This window comes from Chiloscyllium punctatum, chromosome 8, assembly GCF_047496795.1.
Source record: "Chiloscyllium punctatum isolate Juve2018m chromosome 8, sChiPun1.3, whole genome shotgun sequence".
NCBI classification, from domain to species: domain Eukaryota; kingdom Metazoa; phylum Chordata; class Chondrichthyes; order Orectolobiformes; family Hemiscylliidae; genus Chiloscyllium; species Chiloscyllium punctatum.
The window spans coordinates 27,607,409-27,626,963 of record NC_092746.1 but is presented as its reverse complement, the minus strand read 5'-3'; the positions used below and the strand labels follow the sequence as shown (position 1 = coordinate 27,626,963).

Below are 19,555 nucleotides of genomic sequence, written 5' to 3'. Positions count from 1 at the left end.
ATATTTACAAATCATGTTGATGCATAAGATTCATCTGTACTGAAATTAGGCTGAACACATGCATTTCCTAGTTGTTGAGATCAAAGATATACCTCATCAACACCAAAGTCTATTGTAATCAATATTTTGTTTGCTTTTCATCAGTCACTGAAACAAAGACTGGTTGCACACCTTGTTATATATAAAGTTAAAAATCACACAACACCAGGTTATAGTCCAACAGGTTTAATTGGAAACACACTAGCTTTCGGAGCGACGCTCCTTCATCAATCACCTGATGGAGTGTCGCTCCGAAAGCTAGTGTGTTTCCAATTAAACCTGTTGGACTATAACCTGGTGTTGTGTGATTTTTAACTTTGTACACCCCAGTCCAACACCGGCATCTCCAAATCATGTTATATATAAAAGTCCCTTGCAATATTATGCTACTTTAACATGTTAAACTCTCTTTATTCATAGTACATCAAAGTAAATATGCCTTTCTCACCATGCTTTAATTTTTGTAAACTGCAGTGTTTTAATGTGATTGATGTACTTATTTGTTTTCAACTTTACACAATACAGTCCTAAAAGCCATCCAGCAATGATTTCTTACCAAAGCAAGTCTATCTCAAAGAAAAATATAAATATTAGCTTTTATATGAAACAAATTGTTTCTTGAGGCTGATTTAACATTAATCCAGATTTATATGTTAAATACAAGCACTTTATGATTACCAATCTGTATTGTCAGAGTTATTTGAAGCTGATGGCTTTCTAATTGAACACAATTGATACAGTGCAGTTTATAAGAAAGATACTAATATGCATCGGATTCGATCATAGTCAGTGCTGTATTGCACTACAATGATTCAACTACCATGGGATAAGTATCCATTCATCTGTAATATTGCAGTTTGACTGGGATGCCATCCATCCAGTTTGCCCCAGCCAGTCTGCTTTATCTGGCAATTTCCAAAACGTAAACTTGTGACAAGTCATTTTTTTAAACACAGAAACTTGATTTTTAATATATTTCTGTATTTTTATCTGCACGGATCAGTTATTGATCCTATACCATGTCCCTAAGATGTGACTATCCAGTTTTAAGTTCAGCAAATGGTGACAACCAAGTTGAACATACATTACCTCTTCATAACATTCTGTAAGTACTAGGCATGGAGGAGTGTTTCTGTGAAATTTGAAGATCATCATAAATTGAAAATGTAAGTGATTCATTCACTAGCTTTTTCATTTTGCATTTAAACATACTGATATGTGTTAAGCATCTTATAATTCTAAAGATATATTTTTCCAAATTCACTGCTTTGTCTTCTGTTACAGTATATATAAAAATACCATCTAAAACAAGCATCTTGTATAAATGCAAAAAAGTAGTCATGATTTTTTAAAAACAATGTTCCTTCTTATTGGCAAAACATGAAGCTGTTCTTTAAAATCCAACTGTTCTGTTAGAATCTTTTGTTCCAGCTAATGCCACAGCAATCACTTCTGAAATGTTTTCCATATTTGTTGATATAAAACACTGTTGATACCCAAATGTTCACAGCACCTTGGGCAATGGTTGAAGAAAAATGTTTCACTTTTAATGGTTTATTATTCAAAGATCATTTAAAAAATTACATTCTTTCTTCAGTGAGGACATTTAGTATGTCTTTTGTTTTAACGTAACAAATTGTGGCCTTAGCAGCTGGAGAACAAACTCTGGCAGGATTGGCAGTGACTGTACTTGGTAGTTTGGCAGTGACTTTATCCCATTTTTCCAAATACTTCACATTTGCAGCACGCCACATTCAGGTAACAGGATTTTGCAGCATTTGTGAATAGACAGCAGCTAATTGAGTCCAGAAATTTCCTGGGGCAGGATGGATAGGGAGGAGATGACGGAGGAGCCGCAACAGTTTTTGCATTGTTTCATTATATAACCGATTGGTGGTTTACTGTTAATCAAGAAAGCACAAATAAGAGACATATTTTAAAAGCAGCATACTGATGAGATTGTGTCATACTGTAAAATATTTGAGTTGAGTTGTCAAGTAATCTTTGCAAGAATATAATGTCTGACCAAAAATTCAATGCTCAACAAATGAAATCGTACTACGAAATCAGCACATCTTGCGGCTTTGTGCACTTCTGGTTAAGCTGTGTTCCCCTCTGAAGAAGACTGGTTTGAAGATAGACACAAGTTCTGATTCTCAGTGTATTTCTCATGGTCCATAAAATATTGATGGGACAGTGCACTGAAAGCAGATATTCTCTTCTCTGGGTTAAAGGTTAGAAATTTCTGTTTTTTAAAAAAGAAACAGAATAAAAATAAAATATTGAGTTACAATTAGCACAAGATTAGCCAAATGCATATTTTTGTCAAAGCTCGATTAACAGCAGCAAAACAATAATAGCTCTGAAGAAATTCCTAGTCATGTTCTTTCAACAAAGGAATGCAGAATTTAAGTAAAATCTATAAATTCATAGATATCCACTATTTGAGAAAAATCATATAATTTGGTAAATTTTCATGTTGATTTGCCAGTTTTCAATAATAAAAATTGCATTTGCTCACAAAAATTAATTGTACTGTTAATGAATAACATATGAACACAAGCATACCAGCAGCAGGTCTTTCCCTGGTTCATTTATCTCTGGTACTAAGTCCTGTATTGGTTGTGGAGATCTTGTTGAAAATGCATCTCTTGGTAGTGCCACATCTAGAGGCCAGTCATCCTCACTTGGAAGACCAAGTACACTGTATGAATAGACAATACTTTAACTTGTGTGCAAAAGCAATTTAAGAACAAAATCACATTCACAACAATTAATTGGTTTGAAATTATATTTTATAATGGAACATATTTAACTCTAATTCCTCCATTTTGTTTTTTTCCCTCACGTAACATGTGATTTCACCTCAAAGAGTGGACGGGCTGCTTTATGTCAAATATGAATCAATATTATCCTATAGTTATCTTTCAGAGAAACCTTAAGTTGATTGAGCAAGTTTTTTGAACTTCACTCCCTTGCTGAGAGAAGTGACCAGTCATTCTTTAATCTGTCAGGTAACAGATGAGAAATTCCTCTTTATGAAAAGCTGTATTTTTCTCTGTAACTATCAACCTGCTTTAAATAATTCAGTTTCAGGAATCACAGGTTTCACATCTGGTTTTTGTGACTGTAGCTATTTGAATATAAGACCATAAGACATAGGAATGGCCCATCGAGTCCTCTCTGCCATTTAATCATGGCTGATGGGCATTCCAACTGATTCCTCAAATGTTAATTTTGATCTCTCTGCACTTTCTCTGCAGCTCTAAGACCGTATTCTGCATTGTGTTCTGTTACCTTGATGTACTTTGTATAGTACGATCTGCCTGTACAGCATTCTGAACAACACCATTCACTGTATTTTGGTACCATGCGACAACAGTAAATCAATCACCCCATATTGATGGATACGATTATTAATGTTCAAATAACCATATTGTTGCTACTTTAAAATTTTTTGATACTTTTCTCAATGTCAGTGGAATCTGAAACACCCCTCTTCCTCTACTATGGAAGGCAACTTTACTGGCATTATGCAATTATTATTTTGACAGTTAAATGTTAGAGTTATAAATAATGTGGAGGAGCCAGTGTTGGACTGGGGTGGACAAAGTTAAAATTCCTATAACACCAGGTTACAGTCCAACGGGTTTATTCGGAAGTACTAGCTTTCGGAGCTCTGCTATCTGAAGAAGCAGCAGCACTCTGAAAGCTAGTGCTTCTAAATAAACCTGTTCAACTATAACCTGGTGTTGTGTGATTTTTTTTTAACTATTGTTACAAAATAATACCTGACATCTAGGTTATATTTGCAACATGAGTAAACTTGACATTTTCACTTGTTACCCTGAACCCTCAGAGTTGTCTCTGACAAAATATTGTATGTATATTACTAGTGAGAATTTGGAGAAATGGTCAAGTCTAACAGAATTATATTTAGTTACTTAAATGTGCCACCGGAGGGCAGTGTTTACCCCATTTGCTAAACCATAGGAACAGGAACATATTTGTCAATGCCATTGGAAAAGTAACACATCTGTCACTCCGTTACCTAAAATCAAATATGCTGTAGAAATGACCTTAAATATTTTAATAAATTGATGTTACTGTAATGAGAACAATAAATACATGAAACGTGTGTATTTGTGCCAAGAATCAGTCATTATAATAAGACCATTAGATATAGGAACATAACCTTGATGCAGCTCTGCCTTTCAACAGGATCACGGCTGATCCAACACTTGTCATATCCTCTAACAGAACAAAACATTTAAATAATTTTATTATCCTGTTTGAAAGAATAACAAACAATTAGTGAATGTTTGCCTGGCAATTCCTTTGATCTGGAAATATGGTTTCAGGATGTTCTGGTGAGTGGTGGAGGAATTAGGGAAAAATATTGGATATATTTTGTGTCTATCTGAAATTCCAGTGTCAAACCTCTGTTTTCACATTTCAACTGCTTCCCCCACTCTTGCCCCCTCCATGCCAGCCTTTAATGTCTTCAAAACGAAAAACGTCCACCATGTTAGCACACATAACATGATAGGTTCCGATCCAAATACAACTGGTGTTTGCAGGTTTTAAAATATACTTTTTGTTCAGAGACTTATAGTGGGTACAGCGCCCTTTCCTGTGTTCCCATGTTAGTGACCATGACACCTTGGACAGGTTCAGGGTGCATTTGCCAACTGAGGAATAAGTTCCACTCCAAATCTGATCTGCCTGCAGAATGTCGCTCCAACAATTTACACCTTGTTTTTTACTCCGATCCAATATTTGTGCTGTCAATGTTGGGGAAGATCTATGCTGCCTATTCTTATGTACTGACTGGCACATTAGTGCTATAATGTGTGGCAGGACAGATAGGCAAAGTAATGATATATCGACCGTATGCATGTCAGTGAGGTGGAGTAAAGTGGCTGGTAGAACTTTTTGAGCAGTGCTCCCAAGTATCCACATCATCTGCTGGCCTCCTATATCACGAGTCTATTATCTCTGGACTGAGAATTGTGGATGGTAAACCCTCTCATTTTGAACTGATAGAAACAGGAACAGGAGTAGACCATTCAAGCCCTTCAAATTTGCTCCACCATTCAATATGATTATGGCTCATCATTCAACTCAGTACCCTGTTCCCAATTTCATCCCATAGCCTTTGATCTCTTTTGGCTATACAAACTATATCTAACTCCTCCTTGAATATATTAAATGCTTTGCGCCTCAACTGCTGTCTGTGACAGAGAATTCCACAGGCTCACCACTCTTTTCTCCTCATCTTAGTCCTAAATAGCATACTCTATATCCTTGAACTGTGAACCCTGGTTCTGGACTCCCCAGTCATTGGCAAGGTCCTTTCTGCATTCACCCGTCTCATCCTATTACAATGTTAAAGGTTTTTTTTAAAAAGGAGATCTCCCTCACTAAATGAGTAGATGATTCAATCCTGTAATGTCATTCTACTTCTTTCTCGAGACTGAACTTAAACAGGGAATTATCGGTTAGTAATCATCTGTCAGTATTTCTGCCGTCTCCAAACGGACCCCACCACTAGGGATATATTTCCCTCCCCACCTTCTGCAAAGACCGTTCCCTCCGTGACTACCTGGTCAGGTCCCCCCCCCCCCCCCCAAAACAACCCACCATCCTGTCCTGGCACCTTCCCCTGCCACCGTAGGAATTGCAAAGACTGCGCCCACACCTCCTCCCTCATCTCCATCCAAGGCCCTAAAGGAGACTTCCACATCCATCAAAGTTTTACCTGCATATCCACCAATATCATTTATTGTATCCGTTGCTCCCGATGCGGTGGTCTCTACATTGGGGAGACTGGACGCCTCCTAGCAGAGCGCTTTAGGGAACATCCGCACCAATCAAGCACACCGCCCTGTGGCCAAACATTTCAACTCCCCCTCCCACTCTGCCGTGGACATGGAGGTCCTGGGCCTCCTTCACCGCAGCTCCCTCACCACCCGACGCCTGGAGGAAGAATGCCTCATCTTCCGCCTCAGAACACTTCAACCTCAGAGCATCAATATGGACTTCAACAGTTTCCTCATTTCCCCTTCCCCAGTTCCAAACTTCCAGCTTAGCACTGTCCCCATGACTTGTCCTACCTGCCTATCTTCTTTTCCACCTATCCACTCCACCCTCCTTCCTGACCTATCACCTTCATCCCCTCTCCCACTCACCCATTGTACTCTATGCTACTTTCTCCCCACCCCCACCCTCCTCTCACTTATTTATCCATCCTTCAGGCACGCTGCTCTATTCTTGATGAAGGGCTTTTGCCCGAAACGTCAATTTTCCTGCTCCTCGGATGCTGCCTGAACTGCTGTGCTTTTCCAGCACCAGTCTAATCCAGAATTATGTTGTGGTACATCAAACACTAACTAATCACCATAAAAATTTAATAGTTTATGAATTTGCACTTTCCACAAAACTTAATGTAATGTAAGGTATATGTGGCATGACTCCTTGACCACTGCATTTGAAGTTGCAATAGAGAGAGTCAGGTCTGCACACACTGTTTAAAGGACTGAGATTTATTGCTGCATTTTCTAATGAATTCTTCAGTTTATGATAGCACTGAAACAGAAAGTCAGTTTATTTCTCCAGAAATGCTGCATGATAAACTGATTATTTCCAGAACTTTCTGCTTTCAGTTCAGACGTCCAGAATCTGCAGTTATTTTGCATCTACAGATCATGTTGCCCAAAATCTTCCATTTTGAATTTTTTACCTAATTTTACCTATCCTTCACAAAGTATTTCTTTAGGAATTAAGTCGGAGATTTCATCACATGCTATGAAGATATGTTATTTGATATATTAATATTTATCACTGGCTGGACATACATATAACTTCAAAATTTTAGAAAAGAAAACACTTCAAGCAAAGGACACTAGTTACAATAGCACAAGTCTTGCATTTGCATAGAACACAAGCTGTTTACAACACTGGAAGGCAAACAATTCAGTCTGTGGGTGCAAAACATATTGGTTTTGAACAAATGGCCAGAAAAAACTTGTTGCAGGAGAAACAGCCTTTGCCCTCTCTCTTTATCTGATATCATTTCCATCAAAGCTTGACAGCTGAAAATCCACAGGAAGATCTAATCATTGTTGAAGGAGAAGGCTGAACATTCACAATACTTTCTCTAAGAAAAGTAAATTCAATCAGCCATAACTGATTTAGAAAGAAACCCATTCCAGTACTAACAATTTGTGGGAAGTGACAGTGGATGCAAATCAGCATTTTTAATTATTTGTGATTAATTAATTTTTCTGAAGTTAACTTGTCCAAAGTACTTGCAAGATTACACTACTGAGTTTTATATTTTTCCCCAGGCTTTAAAAGAGGAAGTGTGTGTTACTTTTAAAGAACAGTAGCTTGACACATCTATACAATTTAAACATTTGTTAATAACTTTTGCATCTTGGCTTTAGTAGGTGTTTTGTAAAATACTTGTTCTTTATTTGTCAATTGAAGGAGTTTGGCTTTCTTGCTTCTGAGCTGAGCTAGAGTCAATCTTATATAGATAACTGGCTAACACCATCCTCCCTTTCAAAATTCAAGGTTTGTTGAAGCCAGTAGCGGAGTCATACAAAGAATGGAATTCATTCACCCATCTTAACTTATTCCAACTTCATTTTGTGGCTGCATTCTTATGTATTGATCTTATATTAATTATAGTATTCATCATTATGATTTAGTAATAACATATGGTAGACTGGAAGTCGTCTCTCTGTTATCAAACAAGATCTGAACTCGGACATGAGAAACGCAATAATAGATTAGACATTAATAGAACAAACATAGAAAGGAAAGGTAGAATTGAGAGAGAAAGAAGGAAAAGAAAAATGAAGCTTTTTCAAATTTTAAATCTTGACCAATAATTAAAATATTGAAGAAATAAAACTTCACACTGGCCTCTTCAACAAGCAGTGTCATTCAAAAGGATCACAGTTGATTTGATTTTGGCCTCAACTCCACTTCCCTGCTTGTTTTCCATTATCATTAACTCCACTACAGTTAAAAAAATCTGTCTAGCTCAACTTGCATACATAAGTCAGCCTCCAAAGTGGTGGGATAGAAAATTTCACAGAATCGTAAATAGGTGACCCTTTATTAGAAACTATACCTTTTTGTTCTAGGCTTTTCATCAATGGGAAACAACCTTTCAGCATCAACTCTGTTAAGTCCTCTAAAATCCCATACATTTTTCCAAATAGTATTGAGCAAACCATTCTTCATCCTACTGCAACCTAGTGATTCTCTGACCTGCTTCCTCACGTAAGAAGAAGTTATATGAAATACTCTAGATGTGGCTTTCCAATGTCCCAGAGAGTTGTAGCAAGATTTCCCAAATATTACGTTCTGTCGCTCTTACAAAAATGGTCACAATATCAAGACCTTTATCCAAATGAACACCAAGATGCTATTGCAAGGTTTCTGGAGCAGCAAGCCAACTTGTACAGCAACTTCCTGATTTCAGTGTTGAGCTGAGCTTGTTCAGTTAGCAACATTATGTCCAATTCACCCCTTAATATTGGTGAGCACTGATGTCTTCACTCTTTTTATTGCAAATTCTCAGCCAAAGAGTAATGGCATAAATTACACTGAAATTGTACTTCTCACAATATTGCTCCTCTAACTTGTGCAGGAGCATCACAGAACATACACAAACCATCACAGTCAGAAAATTTGAAATAGTGCATCACAACTAACATGGAATGAGGAAATATAAATACTTATCTTGAATATTTATTAATGTTAAATTAGTGGTCCCAACTTAAGCATTTTGTGCATTGCTGAAAAAGGATACGTGCACTCATCAGCACAATTCACAAGAAATACTTTAAAAAGGGTTGTCGGTTTGTTTGTTTATTTATTTTATGGCAAGGGCTGTCACTCTCACCTCAGTTCTTGAGTTAATCTCTTTTGTCCATGTATGGACCAGGCTACAATGAGGTCAGGAACTGAGCAGCCCTTGCAGAATCCAAACACAGAGTGTTAGTGAGGAAGTTATTGCTAATCAAGTTCAAGGTAATTGAGAGAAATAAGCATTGCTTTGTCACAAAGGGATATTATGATTAATTTATTACACTTCTCTGGAGCAGTAACTTGCACTTTGAATAAAGGAAAGATTGTACACATAATATACTTGGGATTTATAGAAGACATTTGATGAGATGCGATATGTCTGTTGGTGTAATTACTCTAAGGAGGACTAGGGGAAGAATAATCTAAAAAACAAAATGGAAAAGCACTTGGTAGATTCACTGTGGCTGTGAAACCTGGCAGCTCTTTAAGAAAGCTGGTAACCATAACCTGTTAATGCCAGATCACTTTTAAAGTATGACTTTGTTTGCACAATTAAAGAAATGTAGCTGGCCAAAGCCAAGCAAAATATTTTGACAAACTGTAAAGCAGTTAAACCCCATTTCACCTTAATTCCATTATTTTAATCTATAATCACTACATAACCACAATGTAAAAGTCAGATAACTTACTCAAAAATTTTTCCTAATTGATCAACATCTGAATTACCACGGAAAAGGGCACTGGAAAAAAAAGAAACAAATTATTAGTCAAAATGTTAATTTAGTCATTTTTTGACACAGAGTTGCCATTGATGTAATGATGTGCACTCAAACAGTTGATTGAATTTCTCAATAATTTAGTTCTGAGTGATGAAATAGCTTGCCAAGTCAACCTTCTTTGTAGTTCTGTATTGGCTCATGTCCCTATGCAAATTCAAGATACATTCAGAGCATCCAAAATGGCAGGTTTCTGAATCAAGTATGAACTAAATATATACAGTCTGATGACCCTAACCTGGTAGAAATACAGAGAGAGAAAAAAAAAAGATTGCGGCTTCACCCAATGACCAAAAACCCCCTCTTAAATATTGTTTGTAGTTTCACAATAGATTTTTTTTACACAGTGCTTATTTTATAATATCTTGAAGTAAAACAAGTTGCATCAAGCTAAAGATGGACTTAGAAGGCTGACTGCAAATCTAACTGACCCCACAGCTGAAGAGTAAAAACAAATGATGAAAGATTTAACTATGACCATTAGGTACAAACGGAGCAGCAGTGGCCTGAAGATCATCTCTGGGCACTTCCCATTCTGTTTCCGCTGGTATCCTAGCCATCACTATCCAGGTAAAGGTCTTTAGGTGAACAGGTTGACTGGTGTAGGCATGAGGGCATTTTTGATGAGCTTTCGAGTATGTTTGCTGTACTCTGTAACCACGTAGGTTAGGTGTTGAGCTGCCTGATTTCTTATTAGTTTTAATTTGTTTTTTTAAAGGCACTGTTGGAGGCTACTCAAAGAACAACACACAATATTTTCATTTTTATTTTTGTGATGCTCAAAGGAGAAAGTGAGGACTGCAGATGCTGGAGACCCAAGTCGAGAGTGTAGTGCTGGAGAAGCACAGCAGGTCAGGCAGCATCCAAAAAGCAGGAGAATAGACGTTTCGGGCATAAGCCCTTCACCAGGAATTCTGTTGAAGGGCTTATGCCTGAAACGTCAATTCTCTTGCTCCTCGAATGCTGCCTGACTTCCTGTGCTTTTCCAGCACCGCACTCTATGACGATGCTCAGAGGAATACAAGTAAAAATCCCTCCCCTTCTTACTCTGGAAGCATTATTTGCTGGGCATAAATTTGGCATATGCTTGCACCATGTAACTCCAGCTCTAAATAGGTGAAATTCTCCCTCACAACATTACAAACCCATACGCTTCCAACTTACAATTTCGATACAGCAAAAGTTTTGGGCCCAACAACATCCCAGCTTGGGTGGTGAAGAGATGTGCTCCAGAACTAGACAAGATACAAGCCAAGCTGTTCCAGAATAACTACAATACTGGTATCAGCCTGACAAGGTCAGAAACAGGAAGGATTCCAGATGATTGCACAATATTCAGGTTCCATTCGTGTCCCTTCAGATACTGAAAGTGTCTATAGCCTTCAGTAACTTTGAGAACGGATAGTAAAATTCGTGCCACACCAGTACCTGGCCCACCTGAAGGAAGAGAGAATCTAACCATCTTCCCTTGACATGAAGTTGCATTCAGTTTCTCACTATTAACATCCTGGAACTCATGACTGACCAGTACTTAATTGAGCCAGTCACAAAAACACTGACTACATGTGCAGGTTACAGGTTGAAAATTCCAAGGTGAATACCTCGCCTTATAATTCCCTAAATATATTCAAACCATGAATCAGGTGTGTGCTGCTTCAACAGCATTCAAACAGTTTGACACTATTCAGGAAAATGCAACACGTTTAACTTGCTGCATGCAAGTTAATAGTCAGCTTGCTGCATGCTTGCATATTAGGTCCCAAAAAATATGTAGGCATAATACAATACGTTTCTTAATTCTTTTAAAGGGTACAAGATAGGTTTTACAAACACTTGCACAGCTGATGAAGCTTGTAGAATTTAAACCCTAAGCTACCTATGCATTCATATTCACAGTTCTTTTGGAATCTTCTCGACTCATCAAAATGAGGAATCGACTTTTTATAAAACTTTACAGATAACCTATATCAGCTTTGAGTAAGCTTACTTTAGATAAAGATGTACAGCAAAGCTCACTTCACTCTGCTCCAATATTATGCTTTAGTCCAAGTTAATATGAGCACCTGTTACTATATTTTTATTTTATATATCAATAGTTTTACATTTTATCACTCAAAAAAAAAACAAGTCAGCAGCAAAACAGGGACAATATAAATCCATGGACTACGTCTCTAGCTTTTTGCTGGCAGTGTGCATTAAACTGCCTATAAAGTGTTCTCATGCTAATCCATGGAGCAGAACTGTATCTCATTTTCTGTGATGGATTATGATTTGATTGTTACTGCAATTTTGTTGTGGTGTTTGGTAGAATGTTTCAGAACACAATAACGCAATTTAGTTCATCATAGTTATACAGGCTTCTTTAAAGAGCTAACCAATTGTCACATTTTCCTGCTCTTAATGACAGCTCAGCAAAAGTTTCTTTTTGTGAGTACATATCAAATTTCTTTTTTAACATTACTCAATGTATACAACTCAACATTTAAAAAAAACTTCTCCACCTTTTCCAATCATTTTTACTATGGTAATTTTAGATAGCTAGTGGGCTATAAGACTCAAAGTTGTAGAAAGTTACATTATTTTCCTCTGGCCTCGCAGCAACAGTGCAAAACTACCCAGGGCTTCATTCAATCTGTGCAATGGCGGAAGCTCCATTGTAAACATATTAGCAAACTCTGAAGGAAATCCAGGAATTAGTGTATCCTGGTGCTGGCTTAGATTGTGGCTCAGATATAAATAGAATGAGGTGAGAAATCCATACAAAATGTTCAGGACGAATTTGAATATTGTGCAAATATACTGATGCACCTTTTCGTGCTTGTTTCAGGTACTGTATCAAATGTAGAATTTCAAGTGACATATTGAAAGAAATTCTCATGTCTCTCAATGATCAATTAACTCAAAGTAATAAAGAAGTAAAAATAAGAGGTACATGTCTAAACCATGATGAAAGGGCATGATGTGACAAAGAATATTTATACAATTGGCTTATCAGATAAAACTGAACAAGTGTCCAAGGAACAGAATCGTGGCCAGAAATAGAAAGTGATAACAAATAGGACAACTGTAGACTTCAACGGTCCTACACACATGCCAACATCAAGGGAAAAACAGTTTTATTCTTAATTTACCTAAAAGAGAGTGTCATGCCAACTAAGTACAATGTTGGAGATTCTGAAGGAATTTTCCCACTATTGCTATGTAGATTTCAAATAGGAACTTGCTGCGAATTATATTATTACAGTGCAAAACCAAACTATAATTATCCACTGTACTCTGTCAAAACCGAATAAAGATGACTACATAATTTAATCCTTACAAAATCAATCCGCAGTGCGTGTTGCTTATGAAGTTCAGTTTGTTGTGTGCATGACCTACAATTATAGTTTGCATGGATGAAGAAGATGGGCCATAGTAATCCAAAGTATTTTGGCCAGGACAAATTAAAAATGTGTAAGAATGCATTGCTTGTGATCTCTCATTACACAACATTACAAATCGTATTGCCTTTTGCCTTTAGAAACGTTGGCTGTTTTGAATTAACATGTTGCTGTTTAATGGACAGAACCAATAGTCTTACAAAATGCCAAAGAAAGGTTCACCATTACCAGGATTCACAAAAACCTGGCACTGGTAACTGTTAATAATAAATATGCTCAGAATTCCTTAAGCATATTATTCTGACTTCACATACACAATGAAGCAGCTTACAGCCAAATCTCTTCAAAACCTTTGCAGTTAGTTATGCTCATCTGGCGTAAAATATTGTATTCAATTTCTTCACATACAAACACAGAGAGATCATTGTGGTATTTTCCCAGATAACCATGACTGGTAGCTTACAGCAGCGGGAGAGTAGGCTTGTCCACTCTAACTGCTTTTCTTCTTTGTTGTCTTTTCTCGTTTTTCTTTTTTTTAGTTTTAGCTTGTATGTTGCTTTTCTACTTACTGACCTTCCAGCGAGAGCCCGGTGATGGAGACAGTGGCGGTGACACATTGTGGCTTCTTTGGTTCCAATGCATGGGAGCATCTGGTGGCCCGGGAACAGTATTTTGACAGCTGGATATTGAACCCATCGCAGGAAGAGCAAGCCGAATGGGGTGGTGTGTGAGGTTCCCTTGGCAACTGCGGCAGCGGCAACAGCAGCCAGCCTGCAGTCTCCTGGACTGCAGGCCAAAATGGAAGAGATCGAGCCCTCGTAGGAGTGTGAGCCTAGCATAGCTGAGCACTTAAAAAAAACCTGTTAAACTTGTAACTTTATTTCTTTCTTTTCTACTTTATACTAAAAAGGACTTGTTAGCTAAATTTTTAATGTTTAATTTTTAACGTTTTATTTTTCTTCATAGTTACAAAGATACTTAGATACAAGATTTTCTAAGATGGTGCTGGGAATGGTGACATTGTACACTTTTCACTATACTCCTGTACTTGAATACACGTGACAATAAAATCTAATTCTATTGTCGTTACCATCTTGATCAAGCAGGAAAAGTTACAGGCGTTTAAGGACAGACTCAGTAGTTATCTACAATTTTGCAAAAAGATTTATAAAGGATGCAACCCAATAGCTTTATTTAAAAACTTGGACAGAAGAAGATGCTTTGTGTTTTAGACCATGAAAGGCAGGAAAATGTTCTTTTTAGCAGGAAAATTCCATCTTGGTAGCAAATTGACTAAGCAGTATAGAAACACAGAAGCAGACCTAAAAATCTTGAACTCAGTAGATCACCAAGGAACAACCAGTTGATATAATTTACAAGACTACAATTAAAGCAATGCAGAGTTTAAAAATCTAAATGACACATATGTGGCATAGACTCTGGCAAGCTCTACAGACATTCAGTTTAAAATAGCATGAGTTAGTACAAAGTGAAATACAAAAGTGAAAAAACAGATGTAAAGCAATATTGATTTAGAATATCTTTACAAGATCAATCAGCACATTGAGAAGAAACGGAAAACAATATAAAACTTCCTAAAAGATTCAAGGTCAGAGAAAGACAATGCAGAATACAGCATTGAACTTAATGAACTTGACAATTCTTAAGATAAGCCTCAATATTAAACTTCAAGAGTGATGTGAGCAAGTGAACAGACTATAATATTCAGTGTCCCTAACTGCAAATGATATTATTTAACAAAAAAATGCTGAGGTTGTCCAAAATGCTTTCAATAATTATTTCAATGTAAGAAATAGAATTCCTGAATATGCAGGAATTAACAGAACAGTTCTGTTTACAGAGGAGTGGTTATATAATTTCATTAATAACCTCTCCAGATTAATGGGAAACTGTCAATAGGGCACTTTGAAATCAAAATTCAAAAGAGACAGAATTGTTTTTGGAATTCCTTATGAAATTTTGTCAGATTCCTTAGAGTCCAAAGAATATTCAACTTTGGAAAAAGTGATTCAAATTGTCCTAGAAGCAGAAACCTTAAAGATTCAGAAAAATCCTGAAGCAGAACACAAACACTACCTCAAGAGGGCAACATAGTCTATTAATTTTATAAGTTGTGGACAGTCTAGAGAGGCATGTAACAAGTCCACACAGCCTGTAACAAGCCCAAAAACCAGTGTTAATGCTATAGGGCAACAATCACTGGCGCAGACAATGTCAAGCCAGCACTAAGGATACTACATTTAAACAATAGGTCGGTTCCAGACTAGCAGCTATGTTCTTTCAGACTGTGACCAGTTTGTTTAGTAATGATGCTGTCAAGGCACTCTTGGTGATGAACATCAAAGTTCTACATCCAGAGTACATTCTATGCACCTTCAGTGATTCCTCCAGTTCCTCCAAATTCCTTTGAGACTATTCAGCAGTTTGAGGCAAGTGAGGGCTTGCCAGGCCACTTCAGAAATTAAGATTCAATCACGTTGCTGTGATTTTGGACTTACACTGGGCAAGAACAGTAAACTACCTTCCCTAAAAGATATTAGTGTACCAGAAGGGTTTTATAACTATTGACAATGATTTAATTGCTTCTTTCGATTTTTAGTTTCCCAATGTAAGCATTGGAGAGCTATTTAATGTAGTCAACATAGAGAGAACCAAAGATTTCACTGGATTGGTAAACATGTTCAATCCTTAGTCTTCCAAAACAGATCAGGTAATGCTAGGAACAGAGATAGTGAGCAGGAATCTTTCAGTGACATGACTAAGCCTGAAAGAGTTTATTTCACCAGTTAAACAATGGGTCAATAAAGAGATCAACCTGAGCAATGACTCCAGGGAGATAATTTGCACATGACTCCATGTGAGCCAGATGAAAGATCACGAATGCAAGATATGGTCAAGAAGATTACAATACAAGAAATAAAATACCGATTTCAATAGAGCAGCTGTTCTTTCAGGAAAGAAATTTAGGAGTGCTCCAGATAGGTTAATGGGTGAACAACACCACCTGCATAGGATATGTGAGAAATAAGAGGTCCTCTAGGAGAGAAATTATCTACAGATTGGAACCAGGGTTAACAGACCACAAGTGAAAGACATACAACTCCTCAAAGTTCAAACAAGTTCAAACAAGAGAGAATTAAGAAACATGCAGATCATCTGAATTTGTAAAGTTAAAGAATTGGGAAGACATGAGTAATGGTAAATGAGATATAGATATAGACATAATCTTATAATGATTAACTGTAGGAAAAATACTTGGTGGGTAGATGCTGTATAAAGTATGATTCTAAAGAAGGTTGGTGTCCATTTTTCATTGGCTCCATCCATTCAAATGATTTTACCAGTTCCCTAGTAACTATGCCTGACCAAATGCAACTACTTATTGGTATCGTCGCAGCAAATGTTATTAAAAACAGTTTCTCTTTTACTGATACTTTATGGCGATGTATTCTCTACCATTAATCACTAGATTGGCAAAGACAAAGCAGGATTAGTGGAAGCCTACTGCTTCAAATAACTCTTACCATGTACTGCATAATGGCAGAAGTGGCAAATACTACAAGATAGCAGCAGTGGTCATCTGAGAAATGACCAAGTGAGGTTAACCTGGCTAGAAGGTCAGTGAAGAGGTAGTACTGAGGCCCACTGCAGTCCAAGGAGGCTCTTTATAATACACTGTGAATGTGTCTGGGAGTTTCTTAGTCAGCTCTCTTGTGGAAGAAAGATCCATCATTTTAGCTGCAGTTCCTCCTGGTAGTGGGTTATTAATGGGGCCACATGTGACTGTAATTTATACCAGGTGATACATTTCCTATCTTCTTTAGGCTGTTGCACAGATTGTGCCCATTGTGTAAACACCCGTCTGTGTTATACAAATGAGGCAATGTTCATCAGATGCTGGGTACAATGGTTGATTTGACCATAGAGGTCACTATTGTTTTCTGCATAGTGTTTTAGAAATGGAAAGGATGTACATATTTCTACTGTGATTAGTGAAGCAATGCAGCATTCTCTGCTCTTTGACATATTTAACATACCACTTAATGGCTCTATAGAAATCGTAGATGCACGAGTCACATTCAGTCAGCTTTTTGTAGGTGCTCAATGCAAACGTGTCCAAGGTTGAAGTGGTCAGTCTCTGTATCTAAGGGCTACAAATTATTTCTGCATTGGATCAGAACTGCAGAGACAATTACTTTTACATTAAAGCTTTTGTGACTTCCGTCTGGAAGGTCATTTATGGTTTGCAATTTTTGGGTTTTGATAATTGCCTAGATGGTAAGTGGGGTTGAACATGACAAAGTCCTTTGTGTTATTGTAAAGGTTCTAATTAGGCAGTATGCTACCAGTTATCACTGGGTGTATGGACAAGCCCTTGTCAAGGGGGGAGGGGTGGAGGAGGGTTCCCAACAGAGAGAATCCGTCTAGGATCTTCCAAGATAATTTCTCTCACCTCCATCTAACTCAGGGCAGCATGTGTGATTTATGAAGGAGGTACTCATAACTGTCCTACATGCAGTCTCAGAACAGGGCAAAGATTGTGTAGCCAGTGGCTGTGAGGTTGGCTCTAGGGTCCTGAATTTCTTTGCCTCAGGCTCTATCTAGAGCAAGCGACCTAGTGAGCATCTGTGTGTTTAACATCACTGCTCTTTATGCCATGAGATGGGAGTTCATCACATTCTATCCAACGAAAAGGAAGCAGCTGGAGCATGCATGGGATTTCACCAGGATAACAAGCTGTGCATGCACATGGTGTTGGGGGTGTTGTGTCCAAACACAGAGATACAAAACAGTGCAAGATAACAAGTGCAGAATAGGCAATTAGTGACTGACCACAATCAAAACATCATACTTACGAATATTCACTGGACTGGCAGCCACCATGATACTTTTGTTCTTCTGGAGTCTGCCGTTTCTCAGCCTCCATGCGAAAACAGTGAGGCGCCACAATACTGACTGCACTATCTGTGGCTCATGAAGAGGAGAGCCATACCACTATACAATCTATAATAGAGAAGATTGTTGGGGTAATGAAACAATTGTTCAGTTATCTGGACCACTGTGGAAGAGCCCTGCACTATTCCTCCAAACGTTTGTATTGATTTCTTGTGAAATGTTCGATTGTCTACAACTGAGTCACAGCTTTTGGCTCAAAGGAAACAGTGGTCAGCTGAGGAGAAGGGACTCTGTCTCTAACTGCCTCATTTGACTATGGTTCCCATTATTGCAATCCCAAAGCCCATTTAATAACAGTCTCATATTATTCTAATGAGACCCATCATACATCTCCCTTCATCACAATGTTTAAATCAACACTACACTAAACAACCATTTTGAACCATATTTATCCATAAGAAAAAAAACATTGCTTGCAAAATAGAACGAAATGACCATTATACATTCCCTTAGTAGCTGTCTTATGTGTGTCCTTGCTAAACCTAGCATTTGATGCAGTGCTACCCTAGTGGCTGCAGCATACAGACCTTCAATGGGGGAGATTGACCTAAGCTATGGCCGTAACAGGCCTGGCTTTAGACTGCACCACCTCAGTACTAGCAAAACTGGGCCTGGCTGGCTAACAGGCAATAGCAGGTGTACTAGAAAAGTGGCTGTACTGGGGCACAAATGCGGTCATCCAGAGAGAAAGAGAGATCAACAGGTTCATAATCCACAGGGCACTTTGACCACAAACCGGGTTGATATCTCTGCAATACATAAGCTGCTGCAGCACAAATTGTCAGGACTGCTGCGAGATCCCGAAAGCTCTTCGGAGCACTGTTATATGTAACCATAATACCAGCAGTCTGTGTCAACTTGGCAACAAACTGAGATTTCATGCTTCCCATTTGAACCTCCCGCTCCAACTCTTGGATGGTGAATGGCTTCCGCTCATGCTGCAATGGAAGGTGAGTCATCGGTCATCAGGTACATGCCATGGTTGGGTCCACAAGTGATCTCAGTGTTACTGATCATTTGAAGGCTGCAAAGAACACACTCTAAACTCTGTATAATGCCTTGTGCCAGGTTTCAACTGGACCTCTCCATTCTCCTTGACAATGATACAAGCTTTGTACTTTTCTGCAGCTTTGTATCCTCACCTCATTGCTGGCAATGGCCATCATCTCCCACCACCTTATTAGTGCTAGTCTGTTTGAGTGACAATTTAATGATGAGACAATGCAGTGGCAGAGAAGGTAGGAAAAAGAAGTAACATCTACATTCTGGATCCCACGTGTTTGTGGGAATCCTGCTCAATGTGCTCAAAGATTTGTGGGCTGAGAATCAACTTGTTTGTTCACTGAAAGATTCATGGTAAAAACTCAACCCTGAGTAAATGTCATCACCGAGCTGAAGAATGTCCGAGTGCTGCCAATGTCTGAGTGGACAGCCTCATGGTCATTAACGGAGAAAGAACTCTCTCCTCCTGCCCATTTCCTGTCAGATTGCAGAACCTTGAGGTAAGCTCTTTCACCTATCACACTTCATATAATCTTCCAGAACCTGCTCCAGCCA

At 38.1% G+C, this 19,555-nt stretch overlaps 1 protein-coding gene across 6 annotated transcripts in view; it reads right to left on the bottom strand.

Annotated features, from left to right (window-relative positions):
* Positions 1-1,577: 1,577 nt before the first annotated feature.
* Positions 1,578-19,555, bottom strand: part of cdk6 (cyclin dependent kinase 6) — a 251,069-nt gene continuing 233,091 nt past the window's right edge. For all 6 annotated transcript variants that reach the window (XM_072575262.1, XM_072575265.1, XM_072575263.1 and 3 more), the window contains 3 exons: positions 9,555-9,605; positions 2,608-2,743; positions 1,578-2,284 (listed from right to left, as the gene is read on the bottom strand). In XM_072575262.1, the coding sequence (XP_072431363.1) occupies positions 2,138-2,284; positions 2,608-2,743; positions 9,555-9,605 (334 nt within the window). In that variant the 3' untranslated portion in view covers positions 1,578-2,137. The remainder of the gene's footprint in view (positions 2,285-2,607; positions 2,744-9,554; positions 9,606-19,555) is intronic.